General features: G+C 40.7%; 1 protein-coding gene and 1 long non-coding RNA gene across 4 annotated transcripts in view; one reads left to right on the forward strand and one right to left on the reverse strand.

Moving 5' to 3' along the window:
* Window positions 1-19,344, forward strand: part of LOC140342419 (NACHT, LRR and PYD domains-containing protein 3-like) — a 22,797-nt gene extending 3,453 nt beyond the window's left edge. The window contains exons 2-10 of the mRNA XM_072428598.1: window positions 249-409; window positions 2,036-2,213; window positions 3,366-3,431; window positions 9,506-11,204; window positions 11,730-11,894; window positions 13,767-13,931; window positions 15,197-15,361; window positions 16,854-17,018; window positions 17,533-19,344. Of these exons, the coding sequence (XP_072284699.1) occupies window positions 305-409; window positions 2,036-2,213; window positions 3,366-3,431; window positions 9,506-11,204; window positions 11,730-11,894; window positions 13,767-13,931; window positions 15,197-15,361; window positions 16,854-17,018; window positions 17,533-17,620 (2,796 nt within the window). The 5' untranslated portion in view covers window positions 249-304 and the 3' untranslated portion in view covers window positions 17,621-19,344. The remainder of the gene's footprint in view (window positions 1-248; window positions 410-2,035; window positions 2,214-3,365; window positions 3,432-9,505; window positions 11,205-11,729; window positions 11,895-13,766; window positions 13,932-15,196; window positions 15,362-16,853; window positions 17,019-17,532) is intronic.
* On the reverse strand, window positions 11,307-25,948 carry LOC140342421 (uncharacterized). 3 transcript variants are annotated; one of them, XR_011923080.1, is made up of 2 exons: window positions 25,369-25,948; window positions 11,307-12,088 (listed from the first exon to the last, which is right to left on the reverse strand). It is a non-coding gene; the product is annotated as an uncharacterized lncRNA (long non-coding RNA). The 3 variants fall into 3 exon arrangements; XR_011923081.1 differs by lacking the exon at window positions 25,369-25,948 and adding an exon at window positions 24,753-25,343; XR_011923079.1 differs by lacking the exon at window positions 11,307-12,088 and adding an exon at window positions 24,378-24,941.
* Window positions 25,949-26,197: the final 249 nt, after the last annotated feature.

Below are 26,197 nucleotides of genomic sequence, written 5' to 3' on the forward strand. Positions count from 1 at the left end.
GGAGTTATTGGGCCTTTTCCGTAAATAGTGCTAAGATCACATTAGCAGATCAGGTCCCTGATATATTCTATATTTTGTTCTTCATTAACATTTTATTTGCTTCAATATAGCCATCACTCAATAAAACATCATTTTATGAGAAAATCCACAAACAGTATACAAAGATGGAGACATATTTGCAGGAGATTTTCTTGTGTCCTGAATTCCTCCCTCAGACCTGTAATTGTATTTTCTGTGTGTTTCTCTAGATGACATTGGGAAGTTCCGGCATCAGCTGTCTACATATCAGGATTCATCTCTAAGGATGATATTTGAGTATTACAGAGATGATCTGACCGACGTCTTGGGGAATTTGAACCGCCAGACTCTCCTGAGTGAATTAAGAGGTCGGAAAGTTTTAGACACACAAGTAAGGAATAAAGATATTTTTATATCACCTGCGACAAAATCTGTGTACTAAAAGACAACTCCACCCTAAACCAGAACATGAATAACCACTGTTACCCCACATTCCAGGTTCTCGGAACTGCTGTTTATAAATCTGATTTGGGGTAATTGCAGGAACTTGGGACCGGCGTTCAGCTTCCTCCTTCTTTGTATATTGAATCCAGAAAATCTCTGGGGAAAGATCTGACTATTCAGAGGATTAAGATTCTGGTCTTTAGTTCTGAAGATGATTGGAATATTTTCATTTTCTGTTCCAAGGAAAAAGTTCATATTCACGTCACTGTTTAATTTACCTGTGTAGCCCTAAAAAAAAAAAAAAAAAAAAAACTTTTTTTTTACCAAAATATAGAGGACATGGATGTGCATGGTCAGGGTATTGGGGTGCACCCTGGCGAGCAAAGTGAAGCTTAGTGGGAGCTGTAACTTAGAAAATGAGACTACAGAGTACTGGAAGTGTGTGTAAGCACAGTAAATTTTACATCAATGTCAAGAGTAGACAGTGACTCCTGGATGTACTTTCTTGTACCGTGTTTCCCCGATGATAAGGCAGGGCCATCAAATAAGACAGCCCCCCCTTTTTAGAAAAAAATTTAAAATTGGCCTTCCAAAAAAAATAAGACAGTGTCTTACCATCGGGGAAACAGGGTATGTAGGTGTGAAATACAGACACACATACTGTCCACAAATTAATAAATTAATTTGAAGAATAATCAGAAGAAGACTAATCACTATCCTAAGCAAAGAAAGTACAAATCAAAGTCCAAAAGTAAAAAATGGGGCAACCCAGTCTCTGTGAACTTCCCTTGGCAACAAACTTTCTGGAGTACTTTCTTTAGCCTCCAGCTGCCTACTGCATACAAAGCTCCCTGAACACAAAGCCTGATAAACTAAATAGTACATCTATGCTCAGGATGCATAGGCAGGAAAAACCTGGATATGAACCAAGTGATCAGGGACCCCTTCCCATCTCTTCCCTGATCAGCTTCAGGACCCTAAACTGGTTTTCCAGTTTTCAAACATTACTAAGGTAAACTAACCAACCTTTCCGTGAGCCTTTAACTCATATGATTGCTGAACCTGGGAGTTGCACAATCATAATGTTATAATAACTATTTTTTGTTAAAAAAGCTAAAGAAAAAGGGGATTTAAAAGAGCTGATTAGCCTAAAATAGGAGATTGAAAATCATAAGGTCTAATACACTTAGATTTTTTTTAGAAGATTGTTCTTTACATACATATTGGTCACATGTGACTATTGTCCATGGAACTAAAACCTAACATTTTAAGTTGTCTCCTAAACTGGAGAAGAAATCTTTCAAAGGAAAGTTTGTTTGAGTGACTTGCTTTTTATTTTTATTTTTTTTTAAAGGTCTAATCTCAATTTCTGTTTTTGTATGTCAGGAGGCAAAGGAAATCTCCTGGAAGCAAAGGAAATGGGACACAAAAAACACTTGACAAGAGTTTAGATTTATACTTTATACACAATAATACAAATAAAAGTGTATATAAAAGATTTAGTTATAATCATTTACTGTATCCCAGGCAGAACATGTCAATCATCTTTGTCATGCATTTATTTACACCACAGCTCTTTCAAGAACACTATGCAAGGTTGGCACTGGATGCAGCTACCTTCTCTTACTGTTTGTTGCAAGATATTCAGAAGATGGGAAAAGAAGAAGTGATTGGATTCCTGGAATGTCTCTATGCAATAAAGAGCAATCATCCTAACTTATTGGCGATTCTAGATGAGATCAGCCTGATAGGTAACAGCATTTTGTGTTTAAAATCAATATTGTGATCAAATAAGTATCACTACAATTTAAATAATGGTGGTTTCCAATAAAATTAGATTCTGACTCAAATTAAATGATTCTGCCATTGGAGTGGGAATTTTTGCTCTAGAATTTAGAAACAGCTAGTCAAGGTGACATAGCCATTTTCTGTTAGTTAGCTTGGAGCTAAACTATAGGGAAAGTTAGGTCATAAAAAAGGCAGTGAGGAAAAGAGGCTTTTCTGAGGAGAGTGCTTGCTGTAATGTACTTAGGGGGACTTTGTTAAGGCAGTGGTCCCCAACCACGAGGAGCCATGTGTCACTCAAGAGGGAAGAAACTTCTCCCCAGAGTGACGTCAGGATGTCAAAAAACCCAATCTCCCATCGCAGGTCTGAGTGGGCGGGATGTGTCCAGAAACACAACCTGCCCACAACCTCGGGCCTGCAATGTCTCCGGGAGGCAGAGTCCTTCCGCTGGTGGGTGCACCGATCAGGGTGGACCGGGGGTTGGGGACCTTTGCATTAAAGAACATTTTTTTGGGAAGTGCTTTTGGGAAAGTGCTTGAGAGCAGTGTGCCTTTTAAGCACATTAAATCCCAAAATTGTGAACAGAATAGAAAAATAATTTTTCAGTGCCCCAGTGCTTAGGCTCCTATACTCAGCTAAAGAAAGCACTTCTAGTGATTTTTTTTCACTACTACAATGTTTAAATTGATCTTGTTGGTTTTTACTACATAAGCGATGGACATTTATACTTTAATATTTACCCTGAACCAGAAATGTAACCTTTCTCACAATCTAACTTTTACAGCTCAATGCAAACCAAAAAGTGTTAGAGCCTTTGTTACAGACATTAGAGTCTAGAAGGGACATTAGATTGTGAGCTCCTCTAAGGGACTGGGACCTGGTAGTGACAGGACTCACATGGTAGTGATAGGGAGCTTTGTCTTGATTGGGAAGAATAATTGTTAGAAAATCAATATAAATGGGGAAGTCGAATAAATAAAATAAAAAATGTCTAAATATAATATTTTAACTGCTTTCTGGTCTCTTTGTCCCTGTGATGACCGCACCTATATTGGGTTGGACTTTATAAAGCTCAAGGCTGGAGAATTGGGATCACATTCATTTTTTTTTCCAACAGGTGAGAGTCTGGCACAGCAGATTTTGCTAGATGAACATGGGGACACACTCACCCCGGAGCTGAGAGGTAAAGAAGACCTGTGGTATACCTACTATGATATCTGTGGTAGTGACATCACTGTCTATACCTGGACTATAAGAGCTGTCAATGACTTCTGTTACTATCTGTCAATGTATCATGCATTACAATGCAACCAAATAGAACGCCTGCAGCAAATAGGCCAGGTGGAAATCCTCTCATTGTATGGCGGGGAGCTGCCAGCGCTGGATAGGATGCCAAAGTACCTGTTCTTTAGATTTTGCTGTACCCTGCAAGGATAAATAAAATTTAGATGGGTTGGGAATTCGTTAAGGGTACTGTATACCCCTGTACTATTTTCCCAGGGTAATAGGATAGTGTCACGGTCCCTTCTGTGACTAAGGTTAGAAGATCTGTCAGACAAGCTGCACGTGAAGTTTTCTGACAGATCTTTGTTTACTTGGTTCTGTGTTGTTGTTTGTAATGATCACACATCTTTTGTTGTTTACTAGGCCTCAGGGAGTAACTGGTTCTTTCATCAGGGAAGGAACCAGTAGTCTGAAGCCCAGTCACCATTCCTAGAGCAATTCAGGGCTACTAGGGTCTAGGTTCCAGTGTATGAATATTCCCACCTTCAGAGGGTTTATTCATACTGATAGGAGTCAGGGCTAAGTTAGGGTGTCCGTAGTGGGTGACTGTTTCCTTCACCCTAGCCTTTGAAGGCCTGGCACCTTGTATTTATCCTTCTGTTTTCCTCCCCTTTATCCGTGGCACATACTCTATTTTTATCCCCCCACTCAATTTCTCTTCATGTTGTTCTGAGCTGTCTTTCAAAGGGACCTTCAAGGAAAGGCCGAATATAACCCTATATATAGTAGAACCCTGGTTATCCGGAACTCAAATAACCAGAAAATTCAGATAACGGGCATCTCTACTTTCTTGATTGCTTCTGCTGCTCTAGCGGAGCTGTGGCATGTATTCCCCATCCAAGAACACATACCACAGCTCCACCAGGACTGAGGGAGCAATCAAGAAAGCGGAGCTGTCAGCATAGCAGTGCTCCGCAGATTGCGCCACTCCGTGATTAGCTGAGGAAAAGGAAACCTTGATGACAGGGGAAATTCATACTGATAGGAGTCAGGGCTAGGTTAGGGTGTCCGTAGGGGGTGACCATTCCCTTTTCCCTAGCCATTGAAGGCCTAGTTCCTTGTATTTATCTTTCTGTTTTCCTCCCCTCCCTGTGACAGATAGATTTTTGGGACTCAATGTGAGCCAGATACCAATTACCCCCTCTTACACCCAAAACCGTATAAACTCCCTTAGTTTGGGCTGCTTTCTGTTGGACTTCTATGGTCAGGAAGGGGGGCTTCGCTCTTGCCTCCCCATTTTCCTTTCTGGCTGGCCATATTCCATGGTGTTTTGAAATGTCCACAAGTAGGGGGCTACATTCTTTCCTCTTCTAGCTAGCCAGGTATCCTACCTGGAATGGAGCCTGGTTTTCATTTTAGGGGGGACCCAAGGATATTTTAGTATATTTAGGAGTTTTGTTCATGAGTTTTGTTCATGTTAATAAAATATTTCAAAATAATTAAATTTACTTGTAAAATAGGGTTGGATTACTAAAGCAATATATGTTGTTTACTGAGCACCATTAATTATTTCCTAGCAAGATATTTATCCCCCAACTCTGTGAATGTGGGAAAAATTCACTTCCCAAAAAGTACCCAATCATATGCAAGAAAATATAAAAAAAGAAGACTTTGGCTGGTACATGTTTGTATAGTTAAAGTCGTCTGAGGTATCCTTTTGCAAGTGCATTATTCACTTTACTAAGTGCATTATTCACTTTACTAAGTGAACAGCCTATATTCATTAAAACCCAATGCTTTCTTCAAGCAACTTTTCCCATATTATACAAAAGGTAACATTAACCCCCCTGGTGTTCTAATTCCGTCCGTATTTTTACACAAAAAACTGTACATTGTTTTGCATGGAAATATTACATTGTAAGCCTATAATTCTTAGGCATACCTTACCAAAATATCTAATATTTAATAAATATAATAAACTTTAAATAAAAAAATCTGTTAAAACAATGTTACATAAAAATACAAAACCCTGTAATATAACTGTACAATAGCATGTATAATATATAATATATTTATATATTTAAGAATTTCTTCGTATTGACTTCAATACAGTTATTTTGTATTGAATCCAATACAAAATTGTTTAAGTTTCCCGCCACGCCTCCCGCTCGCAGCGACGCATGCACTGAGGTCACTGGAGAAACCTCAGGAACGTCGCTACACTCACCGGCTGAAGATCGGAGTAAAGAAGCGGCCCGAGGACCTGCACTGACGAACAGAATGCCGGAGCACGTGATGGGACAAGGTAAGTGGTTTATTTTCATGTCTTTAGGCTCCCCCGAGTTTGCCTCGGGGTTACTGCTTTTTGCATGTTTTGGGTTAGGGGGTTAAAGTAATATTTCTGACTGACTTGGGTTACCCATATCTTAATATTTGTTATGGGACATGTTACCACAGATCCCCCTGACCCTCCTGATTTTTTACAAAAAAGCAATCTTGTGTATCCTCTTTAACTCAACAGTGCCACTTCTCTAACCCTTATATACACAAAAAACACTAGTAGATTTTTGGGACTTTTTAGGCATCAGATTTCCACACTTAAATAAAGACACCCATATTTATTCAAAGAAAAAGGCACACATACAGACAATACACAATTTAAAACATTTCTGGTGACAAGTAGAGGTGAAAAATATATTCATTGTAAGTAGCTCATTTAAAATTTACTATGCGGAAAATGTACTTGGTTACATTGTTTAAAACAGATGGGGGTGAAGTTCTCTGTGTAGTGGATATAAAAAAAGAATAGAATATTAGAATGAAAAAAGCATTCTGAGGACCCTGTATACACTCACCAGCCACTTTATTAGGTACCCTTGTTCAACTGCCTATTAATGCAAATATCTAATCAGCCAATCACATGGCAGCACCTCAATGCATTTAGACATGTAGACATTGACAATACAACCAGCTGATGTTCAAACTGGGCATCAGAATGGGGAAGAAAAGTGATTTAAGTGACTTTTAATGTGGCATGTTTGTTTGTGCCAGGGCAGCTGGTGAAAATATTTCAGAAACTGCTGATTTGCTAGAATTTTTACACACAACCATCTCTAGGGATTACAGAGCATGGTCTGAAAAAGGGGAAATACCTAGTGAGTGCAGACTGCTCGGAGCAGCTGGAACGGTAGCCGTCATTTAAATAACTACTTGTTGTAATCAAATATTATACAACATGTCCAACCTTGAAACTGATGGGCTACAGCAGCACCATCCTGGGTGTCACTCCTGTTAGCTAAGAACAGGCACCCGAGGCCACAGTTTGCGCAGGCGCTGGAAGATGTTGCACAGTCTGATAAGCCTCAATGTGTGTCGCAATATTTAGATGGCATGATCAGACCTTAGACAACAACACAGATCCATTCTTCATTCGATCAATTGCTCAGGATGGTTGGTTGTGTAGTGTAATGGTGTGGGGCATCATGGGCAAACTACAGCCCGCGGTGCCACCCCAACCAGGGTCAGGAGAAGGACCCCGCTGTGCTGGCACACCGGCCAGGGCCGCGGAACATATCCGCCATGTTTATACCGACTCATGGAAGGAAGTGGGCGGGCTGTGTCCCTTATATAACCTGTCCACTCTCCTATCGCAGGCTCATCCATGATAGGAGAGTGGGCAGGGTTATGTCTACTTACCTCACGTGTTCAGTCCATAGCAGAGGAAGAATCCATTATTGTGGGATTGAAGAATTGATGGATTGAAAAAAACGCTTGCAGCAAGTTTATGAAAGTTTATCTCCCTTTTAGCATCAGGGGATTACATTATATAGTTTACATTGAAATTAGTTACTTCAAGAATGGCACACTAGGGGAAAGCGTTACACACACAGGAAAGGTGAGAGCTGTCTATGTAACGAAAAATGTAACAGACCTGGCATACAAATGTATGGTGTCCTGGAAACAGCTCACATATCAGAATTTGTAATATCTTCCAACTGGAGTTCTGCTTTTAACTTTTTTTGCTCCTTTGGATTTGGATGGGAAGTGTCAAACCTTTTGTAAAGTGGTTATTGGTGTTTAAGGCAAATATCTACAAATCCCAGAAAGTTAGGATGATGTCATGGGATGAGGAAGCCCAGGGACATAGAGATACCTGTTCTGATGACAATTATATTATTATAGTCATGTACAGTTAGGTCCATAAATATTTAGACAGGGACAACTTTTTTCTAATTTTGGTTCTGTACATTACCACAATTAATTTTAAATGAAACAGCTCAGATGAAGTTGAACTGCAGACTTACAGCTTTCATTCAGTGGGTTGAACAAAAAGACTGCATAAAAATGTGAGGACCTCAAGCCTTTTTTTTTTTTTTTTTTTTTTTTTTTTTTTTTTTTACACAATCACTTCATTTCAGGGGCTCGAAAGTAATCAGACAATTTACTCAAAGGCTATTTCATGGGCTGCCAACATGTGGTCAAAGGAGCTCTCCATGCAGGTGATTCAAGCCATCCTTAAGCTGCAAAAACAGAAAAAACCCATCCGAGGAATTGCTACAATATTAGGAGTGGCAAAATCTACAGTTTGGTACATCATCAGAAAGAAACAAAGCACTGGTGAACTCAGCAAAGACCTCCAGGAAGTAGGCATATCGATATCCAAGTCTACCATAAAGAGAAGACTGGATGAAAGTAAATACAGAGGGTGCACTGCAAGGTGCAAGACACTCATAAGCCTCAAGAATAGAAAGGCTAGACTGGACTTTGCTAAAAAAAAAAATATATATATATATAAAAAAGCCAGCACAGTTCTGGAAAACATCAGACAGATGAAACCAAGATCAACCCTTACCAATTCTACCAGAATGGTGGCAAGAAATAAGTATGGAGAAGGTGTGGAACAGCTCATGATCCAAAACATACCACTTCATCTGTAAAACATGGCGGAGGCAGTGTGATGGCTTGGGCGTGCATGGCTGTCATGGCACTGGGACACTAGTGTTTATCCATGACACAGGACAGAAGCAGCCGAATTATTTCTGAGGTGTTCAGAGACATACTGTCTGCTCAAATCCAGCTAAATGCAGTCACATTGATTGGGAGGCGTTTCTTAATACAGATGGACAATGACCCAAAACATACAGCCAAAGCAACCCAGGAGTTTATTAAAGCAAAGAAGTGGAATATTCCTGAATGGCCAAGTCAGTCACCTGATCTGAATGTAATTGAGCATGCATTTCACTTGTTGAGTAAACTTTAGGCAGAGAGGCCCACAAACAAACAACAACTGAAAGCCGCTGCAGTAAAGGCCTGGCAGAGCATTAAAAAGGAGGAAAGCCAACATCTGGTGATGTCCATGAGTTCAAGATTACATTGCTAGCAAAGGGTTTTCAACCAAGTATTAGAAAAGAACATTTTCAGCTTTTTAATTTGTCCAATTACTTTTGAGCCCCTGAAATGAAGTGATTGTGTTAAAAAAAAGTCTTTAGTCCTCATATTTTCATGCAATCTTTTTGTTCAACCCATTGAATTAAATCTGAAAGTCTGCAGTTCAACTGCATCTGAGTCGGTTCATTTAAAATTATTGTGGCAATGTACAGAACCAAAATTAGAAAAAAGTTTTCTCTGTCCAAATATTTATGGCCCTAACTGTGTATATGTGTTATATATATATATATATATATATATATATATATATATATATAAAAACACTTAAATGTTTAATGTCTCTACTGTGCAATCTAACTGCAAAACAGCACAAGTTTAGATTATTATGTGTCCCTGACTGCTCCTGCCCAAGCTATTTTGGTAACAATATTTTATTCAGGGACTTAGCAATTAAGCTAAAACATTTTCCTTTGGTTTTGAAAGGCTATTGTGCACTATTTTTTTATACTCATTTACAGAAAACCAGAGGTATCTATTTTTCAAGTTTATGGCAAATATAAATAGGAAATTCCTAAATGCATAAATCATTACATTCACAATTTTAATTTTAAATTTTTTGGAAACATTATTTCCATCACTCCCCAGAAATTCAGGAAAAGCACAAACTTTATCTGATGAAGAGAACGGAGATTCTAGCTGAGCACAAACCCCCAGGAACTACACTGGAACCACAAAGATTCTTCATCAATGAGCGTTATGTGAACCTGGTTGTAGTCTCCACTGATCAGTTCAGGAAGCGTCCTCAGAATGAACTAATACAGAGTGGGGTAAAACATGAGGAATGCTTGAAGGAAACACAAACTGAGCTGGAACACATTTCCCCTAACAGACTGTTCCGCTGGACCCACCAGTCACTATGTGTACCACATGCAGTAATGGTGTGCGGAGTGCCAGGAATAGGGAAGACCACACTGATACAAAAGTTTGTCAATGACTGGGTGATGGGAAAACTCTACCAGAGATTTGCTTTTGTCTTGTCATTTAGATTCCGGGATCTTAATAAACTGAGAGAGCTTACCTTGGAGGAGATGATTCTTCAACAATATCCATATCTGGAGAGTAATATTGGAAATATTCTACAAGATCCAGAGAGACTTCTGTTTATATTTGATGGCTTAGATGAAAGTGTTCACCAAATGGATTTCAGATCAAGTAAACTGTCTAATCCAAAACAGAGAACAGATGTCGGAGTGATTGTGGTCAGTTTGGTAAGACAGAGTCTTCTTAAGGGTTGCTCTGTACTGATAACCAACCGCCCATCCAGACTGGCATCAGTTGATACCGGTGTTTTCCAGAGAATAGCTGAGATCATGGGATTTCTCCCTGAAGACAGACTGATCTTCTTTAAAAATTTCTTTGGAAATAAAGAATTGTCAGAAAAGGCTTTTCATTATGTGCAGGAGAATGACACACTGTACACTTTCTGTTACATCCCATCATACTGCTGGATTGTCTGTACAGTGCTATCAATGTGCTTCAAAGCCCAACCAACCAACACTGATCAGCTGATGGAATCATTGCCCAAAACTGTGACACAACTCTTTGTGACTTTTGTCACCAACATTCTGGCCAATCACAACCAGAATACAGGTGATAGTCACACTGCCCGGGAACTGCTGACATCTATTGGGTGGATGGCAGAATATGGAGTCATGAATCACCTGATTGTATTTGATGACCGTTATCTGAAGTCATTCAATGTAAGAAATGATACTCATCTCTTTTCATGTTTCATGATGGAATCTGGTCAGCCTCCTAATGTGAATTACACCTTCTTACATCTCACTCTTCAGGAGTTTTTTGCTGCTTTAGCTCATTTTATAGACTATAATGCTGACAGATTACAGAAAACACTTAACAACGCTGAATCTTACAGTGACTGCCGTGCCGAAATACTTCTCCGTTTCCTCTGCGGTCTCTCAGACTCTTCTAGTAGATTCCTGTTAAAGTCTCATGTTGGAGAATTGTCTACTCAGGCTTCCAGAGATGTCATTACTTGGATGCAGCAAAAAATCACAAAAGAACAAATATCCGACAAGAGAGAGCTTCTTAATACATTTTATTATCTCCATGAGAGCAGGAATAAGGCTCTGGTGTCACAATGTATTGGATCAAACAAAGTTGACCTTTCGGGAGTCTCCCTCACCCCTCTGGATTGCTCTGTGCTGTCTTTTGTCCTTCAGTCCTGCAGAGAATCGGAAGAAGTAAATCTTCATTCATGTCATATACCGACTGAAGGATTCTGTAAACTTTTACCAGCTTTAAACTCCACAAAAAGATTGAGGTAAGAACTGAATATGACATTTCTGTGTTTTGTGTGACAGCGATCATTATGGGATAGATCCTACAATCTAAAGAAAAAAAATGTATCCTGTGCACCCAACTCTATATACAAACACCGCTTTATTTATCGTCAAAACATAGTAGTTTTAACTACTACTACTAGTAGTAGAAACACAGACCTATAGGATACAACACTTACTGTGGAGTCTACGTATAAATGTTCTCACTGAAGACTTTTTCCCAAAATTTACATTTTTTTCACATTGGATTACATGCAAAAATGTTATTCAAATTTTATTTCACAGTTTTGTAATTATGTCCAATATAAAAATTTCTAAATGTGGGGAATAGTTAATTAACAGTGAAATAATTTGTAAATATTAGGTAATAATATTTATACTAGAGATTTATTAGGTGAGTTAACATAAAATATTCAAATAAAGAAAAATTAGCTCTATTCAGAGAATAGTTCCATTCATTCCTGGAGAAATTCATATTCTTCTGGTAACATTCTTCTCTTCTACAGTTTGGGTGGTAATGATCTGACAGACAGTTCCTGCACTCACCTGGCATCTGGAATAAGAAATAACCAGACCCTGAGTACATTGATCTTGTCTGGGAACAATCTGGAGGGTCCTCATTTCAGGGATCTGATGGAATCTCTGACAACAAGCGGGATACAGGAATTACAGTGAGTATAACAGGACTGAATGAGATAATAAAATTCTGGGACAATATCCAAAATATAGAAATACAGGTTGACAATCGAAAATTCGGCCATCAATAATCCAGATCCTTCAGTTTCCCGGCATGAATTTCAACTCGCATGTTCAAAACAGGAACTGCAGTACACTGTTTGGCCACTAATGTTTTCATAGCGCTGTTCTGAAAAAAAACAGAAATTAGGTCTTGCTTGCTGCACTAAATACACGCCGAGACATCCCTGCTCCCTGCTCTCTGCAACTGTGTCAGATGTAGGCAGTGCTGCAAGAGGAAGGCTGGCCTGTGTGTTGAGGTAAGTATAAAAAAAAATCCTGAATTTTCAAAAATCTGGCGCTCCTCAGGTCCGGAGGTTGCCGGATTTTTGAATGTGAACCTGTATAATAATTACATAATGTATTCATATCCAATGTCCTTTATGGCCAAAAAGCCAATTCTTGGATCTTATCACACTCTTGTCAGCCATGAAATCATCTTTTCTCTAGAATTATAGGTGGTCATACATGGGGGAATCTGATCTTTCTGAAATCAGTGCAAAAGGGAACCCTTAGATATGTTCATCCCACATCTGCTATTCGTGTGTGCTACACCCACACATGAAGATGAGACTAAATGATTGATAGCACAGAATAGCTGACAATGAAGGCCAGGACAGTACAGATGGGGAGGAGAGGGCTGGATGAACCCGTTAGTTCATCAGACAAGCAATGAAATGGGCTAAATACTTTCAGCAGAGGCGAGGACTACCTACAAGTGTGTAGAAAGAAATGTTAGTCCAGTGTTCAGCTTAAATGTAGACTTAGATTTTAGGTTTATAGTAACGGTGACATCTGTAGTTAGTTTATAAATTAATCTTCCTCTATTGTTGCTATAATCAGTGTTTTTTTCATTGTTATATCAAAATTTTGGTTGCTAATGTATACAGTGGACAACATTCTAATTGGTGGTTGGTTGTCTACTGAAGTACCAATCATGATCACACAAACTGACTCTTTGTAAACCATTCTTTACCACATTGACTGCTGTCAGTTACAGAAATGCTACAAAGGTGTGTGGATCCTGACTTTCGAGCACTGGAGTTGAGGACCATGCTATAGAATTTGAAAACTGTATGCCAATAATGATGGCAATAGAAAAAAAAAACATTAGATGTATATGATCATAACCCCAGGTCACAGGGATTCCAGGGCTGCAATGATCATCAGGGGAAAAGGTGTACTACTGACCTCACTTGTTCACTGGGATAGCACAAAGGAGGAAGAAATAGTTTGTATTGGAGTTTGTATACATGGGAAGATTATCCTTTCTGAACTTGTATTGTTCTCATCATTATCCTCTATTTCAGTGCCCACCCTTCCCTCTGGTATAGTTTTCTGAGCACACTAAAGACCCATACACACTAGATATGTGGTGCTGGATGCAATGTTTTAGGATCATTTTCAAGTGACAGTAGAATGAACCTGCTCTGGACGTTCCCTGCTTTGGAGAGTGGAGAGGGAGGATGAGTGGGAGACCCCCTGCTGTATCCTTCTCCATATGTCAGTGGTCATTCTCAAACATTTGCTGCAGTTCTGTATGAATTACAGACAAATTCCATGGTGTAAACCTCCATTGTAAATGTCTAATTTTGTCTGTCTTCCCCAGGTAATTACCTGGACATCAGACGTGTGAGGGACGGCTCTTCCCTCCTTATAAATCTCCAGTAAATATAATTTTATAAATTGATGGAATATAAATTATTCCAATGAATAAAAATAATTTCCATTCATGTAGGGAATAGTTCCATTCATTCCTGGGGGAGAATTTTATATTCTTCCGGTAACATTCTTCTCTTCTTCTACAGTTTGCATAATAATCACCTGACAGACAGTTCCTGCCCCCACCTGGCATCTGGAATAAGAAATAACCGGACACTGAGGACATTGAACCTGTCTAAGAACAATCTGGAGGGTCCTCATTTCAGGGATCTGATGGAAGCTCTGACAACAAGCCGGATAGAGGAATTAGAGTAAGTATAACAGGACTGACTGAGATAATAATATTTTGGGACTATCTAAAATATAGAAATATAATAATTACATAATGTATTCATATCAGATCACCTTTCAGATCCTATAAATAGCCAATCCCAGACTGTTATCTGATTTCTTGGAACTTATCACACTTTTGTCAGCCATGAAATCATCTTTTCTCTATATTTGTGGTTAATTCTAATTCCATTTAGTCTGATAACTAGTAAATAGATGAAATTATAGGTGGTCATACATGGGGGGAATCTGATCTTACTGCAATCATTGGAAACATTCTGCTAAGTGACACGACCATCCACATTTCAGTGTTGGTAGATCTGCACATTACTTCCTAGTAGTTCTGATTAGCAGAGAAAAAAAAAAAATAAATAAATGACAATACGAGTAATGTCAGTGGTATTCTGTGGTAGTCCTGTGTATGAGGGTGATATCATCGTCTCTACACGATATTGCTGTGTGTACACCATTGATGACCACCTATCAAAACCACTGAGCACTCATTCATTTTGATCCATCATAGAGGTGGCAGGCTGTAGGTAAGAGGAGACTCCCAAGAAATGCCTGAAAATGGTCCGTGTGAATCCAATCCAACACAGAGTTTATTTCAGTGCATTTTAAAACAGACTTCTGTTCCTCCATCATGAAAAAAAAATCTATGGCAGTGGTGATTTCACCTGAGCCCTGTAGTGGTCTGAGAGTCCCATAAGGAATTCCAAGGATAAATGTATAAAGAATAACTTGTACTGATATTTCTTATACAGGTAGTCCCTGGGTTACATACGAGAGTTATATACATAGGTTGTTCTTAAGTTGAATTTGTATGTAAGTCATAACAGGTACCTCATTTTAATAAATACACTTAGGACAGATGTTTGTCTCAACATATCATTAGGCAGTGTGGTCTCAGTTACTGTAAAAAAAACCTCTCCAAGTCTCCTCTTGCACACACACACAAGTAGCAAAGCCCTGTTCGTTTGTATCTAAAAGTCGTCCTTATGTCTGATGTCCTTAACTCGGGGACTGCTTGTACTGAGTTACCAATCATTAATGAAATTCCTATTAGATATTGTGATAACCTGAGCCTGAGTGGTGGATCATTGTTATGACTAATCTAGAAGTTGGTTTTAACAGTGAACACTGAATGCACTGACCTGCACATCAGATGTATGAGAGACTGCTCTTACTTTATTCATTACTGGGGGAGAAATTCATATTCTACTGGTAACATTTTTCTATTCTACAGTTTTGGGAGTAATGGCCTTACAGACAGTTCCTGCCCCCACCTGGCATCCGGAATAAGAAATAACCAGACACTGAGGAGACTGAACCTGTCTAATAACAATCTGGAGGGTCCTCATTTCGGGGATCTGATGGAAGCTCTGACAACAAGCCGGATAGAGGAATTACAGTGAGTATACCAGGACTGACTGAGATAATAATATTCTGGGACAATATCCAAAATATACAAATATAATAGTTACATCATGCATTCATATCATATCTCCTTTCTGACAATAGAAAATTCCAGACTGTTATCTTATTCTTGGCTCATATGACATTTTTGTCGGCCATGAAATCATCTTTAGTATAAAATCTTGTATGTCTGATATTCCATTCAGTCTGGTAAAATAGATGAAATTATAGCTGGTCATACACAGGGGAACCTGATCTAACTGCAATCACCAAATAGAGCCATCAGATATGTCCATCCCTTTCTTAGTGTCAGGGATCACCTCAGTACTGCTCACCCACTATTCACTTTAGGGGAAACACCTCAGTTATTGCAAATCTGCTATTCAGTGTCAGGGGATCTCACTATTACCGGTACTTCCTACGAGAATGAACCACCCTAGAATCACCCACACATTAAGCGGGGTCTAAATGATTGAAAGCATAGAATAGCTGACAGTGGAGGGCCAAGGCAGTACAGATGGGGAGGAGAGGGGTGGATGATTCTGTTAGTTCATCAGACAAGCAATGAAGTGGGCTCTAGATACCTGCTGCAGCTTCTAATGCTTGTTGTGTGGTAGTCACAGTGTGCAGAGAAATGGGACTAATTACTTTCAGCACAGGAGATGACTACCTACAAGTGTACAGAAAGAAATGTAAGTCCAGTGTTCAGCTTGAAATGTGGACTAAGATTTTAGGGTTTGTAGTAAAGTGAGCTTTTTAATTAGTTTTTAAGTCCATCTTCCTCTATTGTCCTTGTACCTATCAGTGCTCACTTCACTTTGGAGACTCCACACACCTGATGGGTCCCCCAACCCATTGTTATCATCCCCAAAACAACCCTGCCTTCAGGGACCTCAACCGCTTATAGGCCCATTAAACTTCTAAATTGCCACGAACCCCTCTCACACCAGAAAATTACTAGGGAGGGTGGGAAAATCTCAATGCCCTGTCTGAACTTTCTATGACCTCCCATCTCTGACATCTTGACCTTTATAACCTCCCCTTCAGTCCTCAGCTTCGCCCTCTACCAAACCACCAACCAAACTTCCTGCTACCCCAAAACACCTTCTTACCCCTCACCTTTCCGCTCCCCTGTTCGCCCAGTCATGTAGGTCTTCCTTTTACACTCCCTCACTCTCTCACTCTCCAGGCCTATCTTTTCTTTTAATTCTGTAGAAATTACCGTGGTATAATCCTCCATTGTAAATGTCTCATTTTGTCTGTCTTCCCCAGGTAATTACCTGGACATCAAACCTGTGAGGGACTGCTTCTCCCTCCTTATAAAATATATTTACTGGAGATTTATAAAGTGATGCAACATAAATTATCCCAATAAAGAGAAATGAGTCCCATTCATGTACAGAATAGTTCCATTTTTTCTCCATTTCCTGGAGAAAAAATGCATATTCTTTTTCTAAAAGAAGTAACATTCTTCACTTCTTTTACAGTTTGGATGATAATGACCTAACAGACAGTTCCTGCCCCCACCTGGCATCTGGAATAAGAAATAACCAGACACTGAAGAAACTTCATCTAACCAGAAACAGTTTGGAGGGTCCTCATTTCGAGGATATAATAGAAGCTCTGACAACAACCCAGATAAAAGAATTACAGTGAGTATACCAGGACTGACAGATTATTCCGGGATAATATCCAAAATATAGAAATATAATAATTACATAATGTATTCATATCAAATCTCATTTATGATCCTATAAATAGCCAAATTCAGACTGTTCTCTAATTCTTGCGTCTTATCACACCCTGGTCAGCCATAAAATCATCTTTTCCCTAGAATCCTGATAATCCATTTATACAAACATTAAAGCTCTAGTGCCTTTTATGGGGGGAGAGGGTCTCTTCCCCACAATGTAGGCGTTTTTGTGGGAGTTTGGGGTTGAAGCTTATTTTGAACCTGGAAGCCGACTCTGTGAAGGTTTACTCCAGATGTCTTGCCTGCACATTTAGGGCATGAGTGCAGGGGTACATGGTACCCATTAGCCATTCCCACAAAGGATTAACTCAATCTTTTTTTTTTTTAACCACATTCTGACATCCTGGAGGATGGTGGGATATAGTGGGAGTGCTCTGCTGAGATCTGATGGCTGATTTTATCCTCTTTTCCAGGATCATAGGCAATCGTTTATCGGATGCTACAAGAAAAAAACTAAAAAATCTGGAAGAGCTGTGTCCGGGACTGAAAGTTGTCACCTAATGACCCCAGAGGAGGCAAATTTGCTACAGCTGTGATTGTTGTTTGGACATTGCTGTGAATAAAATTTAAAATGAGCAAACCCTAAGGGAGAACAAATCCTTATAGATAAAATAATTTATCTGGGACAAGGATTAAAGGGTTTTTAATTTTTCTTTAATGATGCAATATTCAAGACAATGCTTCCTGCAATTATTTAGAGCAGCACTTCTCAAACTATGGCCAATAGATCCAATATACCCCCCAGTTTTCCTTTTTCTGATCCTTAACCCTGCATGCAGAGTGTCAGTGGATACCCAGTACCGTAACACAGAGCGTTCAAATACTGGGCAACGTACTTTAACCAGACTGTTGGGCAGTGGTTCCCTACCTACTTTGTCCCAGCTGTGACATCATCCTACCCCTGGAGGTATATGGATATGGATATGCCCACTGAATGCCAATGCTGGAGAGGCTTTCCTGATAAGAGGCACCAACAATGGGGTACTATTTCACACACTGGCCCCAAAGGAGAGATATGAAAATGAAACATTGTTTTTGTCATAGGCTCCATATTGTTTTTAGACTTCAGTTTGTAAAATAATCTTAAATGAGAAATCTCATTGCATTGTGTGGGGTAAAAATCTGGTGAGATTCCTTGTGTAAATAGGAACTCTAGTTTACATAGAAGGTCAGGTTGAAAAAAGACATAAGTCCATCAAGTTCAACCACTAGTGAAATAAGCATATCCCAGATATATATCCCTATGGACATGGTATGGTAGGTTCAGAGGAAGGCAAAAAAAACCCTGGTACGATTTGCTCCAACGGGGGAAAAAATCCTTTTCTGATTCCATGAGGCAATGGGATGTTCCCTGGATCCACAGTTTGTATTCTTTCCTTAAGTGCGTTAATACCCAGTTATATTCTGTGCTTCTAGAAAAGCATCCAGCTTTTTCTTAAAGCAATCTATAGCATTTGCCGAAACTACTTCCCAAGGGAGCCAATTCCACATTCTCATAGACCTTACAGTGAAGTATCCCTTCCTTATCCGAAGCTTAAGCTTCTTTTATTCCGTATTTAAAGAATGTCCTCTTGTTCTCTATATGGACAAGAAGTGAAGAATGGAGCCTAAAAGGGAAACCAAGTTTTTGAAAGGTATAAATGTTCGCCAAGCCTCAGAAATTAAAGCATGCAAATGGATGAGAAGAAAAGATGGCTTGTTGTGCAAACTTGTAAAGATAAACTAACACTCATGTGTTACTCATAGTGGGCTTATTTGAGTACCGTATGAAGCACAAATGAGGTATCAATAATTACAAATAATAGTATAATTTGCCATAGGGGTCAGTAGTGTCTCATTTCCTGACACAATAGCTTTATCAGGGGCTACAGAGACTTACACTAGGTATATCATAATAAACATAACTACATTGTGGTAAACATAAAATAAATACAAAACATATTTGAATACAATAGATAAGCATATTATATACGAAAATATGAAATAGAGGTATAAAGCATGATATATATGATGGACATGTAAAATGAAGGTGGGTATGTTGCTGTAAAAGAACTCAAAAAATCTATTTTTTTTTTTTGCAATAGTATGAATTACTATTGAAGAACTGAACTAATTTGAACTAGTCACGCAAGTTGTATAGATCTAAAAATTGTATATATCAAAAAGTTAATTGAAATTACCAATTATATTGATTTTCTAAATAAAAGTAAAAAATGCGAGTAGGAGCTTGTGTCTGAGGGTATTTAACCTTTACCTATAAGTTTTAGAGTCTTTTCCAGGTAGGAAATTCAGATGAGGAAGAGATCCACAGTAAATACATCAGCAATTGACTAGTGGTTGAAATAATGTTTATATTAGTCCAAAGTAATTACTTACATAGATTGTATTTAAGTTTTCTGGAAGGAGGGGACGTCTAGAAATTGTAGAAAGAAAGGAAGGGAGAGTCCCAATTTGCAAATACCTTAGGGATTGCAGAAAGAACAAAATATAATGTATTAGGATAAACTATGAGGTATAAAGGCTAGGTAATTGTTGGTGGAAGGTGGGAAGGGCGAGATGTCTGCAGCCAGTCAAGAGAAGACTGATGCTGCCGGCAACAATCTCCCCAACAATCAGATACACAGAATTAAACACTACGTTGAATGTTCCTCAACTGGAGTGATATATTTTATCGCCTGGGAAGTGTGAAAGATTTTACGTGGGAAAAACCAAAAGAATGTTTCGCTAAAGAATATACGAGCACGCATATTCTATTTACACAGGAAAAATTACAACACCTGTGTGCCTGGGCACACAAATCACCACCAACTCCAGGTATCCTTTTAACAAGCTTTGTTGCGTAATCCAGAAGCCACAAGCCAAGGGTCATACAAAAAAAGGTCAGTCCGATAAAATGCGGTACAGATGGATGAGGCAGAAGACATGCAAAAGCCAGAAATCCGGCCAGGTCACTTCTGGTAACAAGTCTGAGCTGGTAACAGGACAACAGAAGTTTAATTCAAGCTAAATGCCCCGGGGGGTTACAAGAGGCGCGCATGGTAGCGCGCGCACCATTTCCAACAGGACCCCTGGGACGTGCCTGCAGGAGTGCTGAGGGCGAGTTCACCATTGTCCACTTCTGCAGGGATGCTGGGGATGCCGTTAGGCTGAACAGCAGTTCGGCTGGAACTGATCCCTTCCCCAGGACAAGGATACAAGCTGCCTCGGCCACACTGACTGCTGCAGCGGTCTCTGTCTCACTGCCCGCGATCCCTGAGGTTGCCACCTGCTTGCCAACCAGGTAAGTACCTTACACTACGCCCCCCTCAGGACCCTCATGTCAAGGTTTCTCGGGGTGATCCCAGTGAAACTTCGACACAAGTACCTCCGCATGTAAGTGGTAGGCCGGCACCCAGCAGCTCTCCTCTGGTCCATACCCTTTCCAATCAATAACGTACTGCAGGGAGTTACGCACCTTTTGAGAGTCCAGGATTCTCCCTATTCGGGTGCTCCCTGCACCTCAATCAAGGGAGGGGGATCTGAAAGGGGAGCAGAGTCAGTAGCAGATTTTAATAAAGAAACATGGAAGGCGTATACCCCTCTGAAGGAACTGGGAAGCTTAACCCCATAAGTTACTCTATTTTTTTCGATATGGGGAACGGACCGATAAACTTGGGTCCTAACTTGGTTGAGGGTTGGCGGAGAGAAATATGGCAAGTAGACACCCAAACCAGTCCCACAGGGGACCTATGGGGATCTGCAAACCTCTTCTGCTGGGCTACTGCCTATCTGAGATTACATTGGATCTTCTTCCAAACAGATCAGGAACGTTCTACCCAATCATTAAGGACTGGAAGATCAGAAGGTGGAACCGACAGAGAGGAAACTTTGGGACTCCGACCCCCAACACACATGAACGGAGAGATCCTGGTGGAGGAATGTTCTGCATTGTTATATGCGACCTCCACAAAGGCAAGTTTGCCCATCCGGAGAAAGCTTCGGAGATATTGTTCCAACGACTGGTTGGTCCATTCGGTCTGGCCACTCGTCCTCGGGGAAGAACCCCGACGAAAAGGAGAGCTTGATGCCCAGTTGGGCACAAAATTCCCTCCAGAACCATGAGACGAACCGAACTCCACAGTCCGAAACAATGTTCTCCAGGGACACATGAAGGCGAAACACATGGAGAACAAATAAATCAGCCAATTCTTTGGCTGAGGGCAATTTGGGTAGTGGTATGAAATGAGCTTGCTTACTGAAGCGATCTACCACTTCCCAGATTACTGAAAACCCTGAGGACCGTGGAAGGTCAGTAATAAAGTTTATGGATATGTGGGTCCATGGAACAACAGGAATAAGCTGAAAAAGCAGAGTACCAGAGGGAGCGGAACGGGAAGACTTACACTTAGCACAAACTGGGCATGCATGTACATAGGATTCGACATCTACTGACATGTGAGGCCACCAAACATGCCTTTTTAATAATTCAAGGGATTTTTTAATTCCTGAGTGGCCGGAGTCATGTAACTGTTGGATCACCTTTAGGCGAAGATGGAGGGGAACATACAGACGCCCTTCAGGTTTTCCAGGGGGGTGGTCCGTTTTGAGGGGAGATAAGAGGTTTATCAGATTCTCTAATAACGGCGGGGTCTGCAGAGCTGACACCACGCATTAGGGAGGCAAAATTGGACTGGGGCACGGATCCAGAAGGGAAGCGGCCTTTGGAAACATTGGGACAAGGCATCAGCCTTCTTGTTATTTGAACCTGGCTTGTAAGTAATTTGGAAATTGAACCTCGTAAAGAACAGGGCCCAACAGGCTTGATGGGAGTTAAGACGTTTTGCCCCTTCAATATACTCTAGGTTTTTGTGGTCAGTATAAACTATCACAGGATGTTCTGCCCCTTCCAGGCAATGCCTCCATTACTCAAAAGTCCATTTTACCCCTAGAAGTTCTCTATTGCCTACGTCATAATTACATTCAGCAGCAAAGAACTTCCAGGAGAAGAAGGCACAGGGGTGCAATCTCTCCAGTTCCCCAGAGTACTAGGAAAGGACTACTCCCACGCCAATCTCTGAAGCATCCACCTTTATGATAAATAGGAGAGTGGGCACTGGATGCACCAATATGGGTGCACTGCAGAAAGCCCTTTTCAGCGCTTTGAAGGCTTTACAGGCCTCTGGAGTCCACCCCTTTTCTAGTAAGGTTCGTCAGAGGGTGGACAATGGAGGAAAAGTTCTGAATGAATTTCCTATAAAAATTTGTGAAGCCTAGGAAGTGCTGAAGACCCTTGAGGTTAGTGGGTTGCGGCCATTCCAGAACTGCTGAGACCTTGGTTGGATCCATGGCCAACCTGTGATCCAACAAAATATACTCTAAGACAGCAACCTCACGTACCTCGAAGGCGCACTTCTCCAATTTTGCATATAGGCAGCTCTCTCCTGAGCTTCTGAAAGACCTGGGTTCTGTGGAAAAGACCGGGTGAATAGACTAAAATGCCATCAAGGTTTACAATAACAAATTTCCCCCAAAATTTACAGAACACATAGATTTACGAACTCCTGGAAGACTGCCAGGGCATCATTCAGACCAAAGGGTATTAAAGACGGTCTTCCATTCATCGCCCTTCCGAATGCAGATGAGATTGTAGGCCCCCTTCAAATCAAGCTTGGTGAAGAATCGGGCCCCATAGACCTGAGAAAAAAGGTCTTTCATTAGGGGCAGGGGATACCGATTCTTCCTTCATCCTTCTTCTCCACAAAAAAGAAGCCAGCTCCTGCAGGGGAAGAGGATGGATGGCAGAAGCCCCTCTCTAGATTCTCCTGGATGTACTCTTTTTGGGCCTTTATTTCTGGCCAGGTTAGATTGAACAAATGAGCCCCAGGGGGCATGGTTCCCAGGAGTAACTCAATGGGGTAATCACAGGACTGATGAGGTGATAGTTTGTCAGTTGCCCGAGGGCAAAAGACATCAGAAAACTCCCGGCAAGGCTCGGTTAACTTTTTTACCACCTTAAGGGACCGTACCGGCATCACTGGAGTGAGGCAGTTAGCCTGGCATTTGGTTCCCCACTGATTAAGAACAAGTCGGGCCCGAGAGGGGTGACAGGTATCCCCAAGGCAGAGGCGAGATCATGGTCCAGGAGGGTACCATCTGCTCCAGAATCAAGGAAGGCCAGGACCTGGCGGGTCTTCCTGTCCCAAGACATGGTAGCTGGAACCAGGAGATGACATGGAGACTGGGCTAGAGGGTCTGAGATTCTCCCCTCTGCATCTGCAATACACTGACCGCCAAATGCGGTCTGCAGGGGCGAGTTTGGATGAACCAATATTTATGGGTTCCTCAAGATCAGGAATAAAAGATGGAATCAGGTAGTGGTCATCAGGGGAAAAGGTTTTAACTGAGGAGGTGAACGACCCCTGGTCCCACAGGTGACTTTCTCCAGGCGGTGTTCCCGGATCCACCGGTCTCTCTCCAAGAGGGGAGACCCAACAGCAGGTCCTTGACACGATCGCTGAGGCCCTGATGAAAGCAATAGAGAAGAGCTGCATCTCCCTAGCAAGTACTAGTGGCCCATCGCCGGAGCTCCGCTGCATACAAAATGCGGTACAGGCAGAAGACGTGGTCAGGGACAATCCGAAGTCAGGACAGGCAGAGTTCATGCAAAAGTCAGAAATCAGGCCAGGTCGCTGTTAGTAACAAGTCTTAGCTGGTAACAGGACAACTGAGGTTTAACAGGTAATCAAAATACAAGAGCGCACCCAAGCACACTGTTACACAGAGGCTATAACAGGCAATGGTGTGCATGACAAGTTCTAAATGAATAGGCAGAGTGCCCAATCACATTGCGCTATTTGATTTGAGGAACATATTAATTAACGAATCCCCTGCGGCCAATACCTTACAAAAATCCAAACCTTACAAACACCCATCAGTTACTATGTTGGTGCACAGCACAGAAAAAATACCCTGTAACCCCAAAGGGGTGATATTGATAATTCCCTACTTAAGATGGAAACAAAATGGACTATTTTAGGTTTTTCATCACCATTGATAATGTTCCTAATGACCTTTCTTCCTTTTATAATCTACGTTTCACAATTTTTCATTATTTACATTATGTTCTTTACATTATATTCTTCATGTTTATGTGGATACAATATCATCACATTACTTACAAGGTTGTAGTATTCCCTGAATTATTTTTTTATATTACATAGTCCAACTATTCACCTATATCTAAACCTTCTGCTAAATGTTATCAGTTGTGCTCTTGACCTTCTTGTTATTTTTATGTTTATTTTGAACTTTCTGTAACTAGCTGTTGAGCTAATATCCTTAATAGGCAAGTTCATGCAATTTCTGTCCTTTTTCATTATTGTATAATAATGTATAAATATAGGTACATACTGTATTTCCTTTAAGATAAATACTTTTATACTGCAATATAATGTACGAGAGGGTGCTGAGAAGTCCCTTGCTTTGCCCCTTTCCAGATGAAATAGAAAAATGAGTGTGGGGGCATATGACAGCCTAACATCTTAGTATGTAACTGTGCAAATATCAGGTCTTTGCGATTCTTAAAACTGTTTTTTCTTTTAGTGAGAAGCTGTGATGGCAGCTGATGTCTCTTTTGATAGTAAAGGTTGCCAACCCCTGATCCAGACGGCCCATCTATATAGGAGGGTAGGTGGAGTGTGTGTGATCTGAGATCCTGCTATTCAGCTCCATTTTCACAAACGTGCATCAGTTCATCGGTGCCGGTTGGATGGGGTAGTATGAAACATTGAAATACTTCCTTGTTTTATAACCATTTTCTTCGCACAAGTTTTATTATCTTCACCTAAATTGACATAAATAAATGCAAATCTTAAAAACAAAAATTGTGCATTTCTTAATTGGTTCATGTCCCCAATATAACAGAGAAAGTTTTCAATGGAATACATCACAGCAAAAGGGGCCACAGCTGCCATCACAACGGGCCTGATTTATTAAAGCTCCCCAAGATTGCAGAAGTTAGGCTATCATGGGTGAACCTGGGTGATCCAGCAAACCTGGAATAGATCTAATCCTGGATTGAAAACATTCGCTAAATATTAGGAAATTATTTGTATGCTATCCATTCTTGGTTTGCTGGATCACCCAGATTATCCCATGATAAAACTGTTACAAGGACAGACATAAGGAATGTGAGCTTGGGAATCTGATTTGGGAGAGGGCAGCCATGTTTTCATACCTGACGTGTTTCCTCCATGTTGTTGACAACTTACCAAGCAGAATGAGTCTGCGGTCTGTGCGTGACTGGATTCGGTGACAACTCTTGTCTTGTTGGCTCCTGGTTTTCTATCAAAACCCTGGGGGCCCCAATTTTCATTGTCAGTTTCGGGCTTCTAGGCGTATCTGCTTTTTAAAACAGCACTCTAAATGTTGTATTTTTACAAGTTTTTAAACTCATGACCCCATATCTTGAAATTCATTAAAGCTGGGGGCTGAAATTGTGGGTACTAGTTGTTACAACCACTGGTTGAGGAGATATAAAGGACTGGACACAGTGAGTTGTAAGGTAGCAGAACATGACAAGAAGCCTTTACACGCACAGCTATCACACTGCGCTACCGATGACGTCACTGTACACGCCCCTCTGTATTACACGCGCCTACTGGTACATTTGACAGGCGTCAGCATTATTGATAGAACACCACTACTCCACCCCCTCCACTATGTTAATATGTAGGTCACAAGCGTCGTGTTTCAGGTCCTATGGCGTCACGTGACCTGACCCACTACCCTCACTCTGTCAATCAGCGAAAACATAAGTAATATGTGGGCGTGCTTTTGTTGCTAAGAGGTGTGATTTGACGCAAGAGAGCGCGTGAAACGAAAAACTAGATAAAAGTGTGGGCGTGGTTTTGTGTGCTTGAGGAAGAAAAGCAAGAGTAGACCGATAGTGTAGTGTGGGCGTGGTTTTGTGTGGCTAAATCTAAGCGGCGCGCGGACGTGCTTTAGGAGGATTAGGGGCGTGGCTAAACAAGAGGGCGTGATGCAAAAAAAATCATAAACCTAATGTGTATAGGCGTGGCTAAAAATAGGAGGCGTGTT

Source organism: Pyxicephalus adspersus, chromosome 12, assembly GCF_032062135.1.
Source record: "Pyxicephalus adspersus chromosome 12, UCB_Pads_2.0, whole genome shotgun sequence".
Taxonomy (NCBI): Eukaryota; Metazoa; Chordata; class Amphibia; order Anura; family Pyxicephalidae; genus Pyxicephalus; species Pyxicephalus adspersus.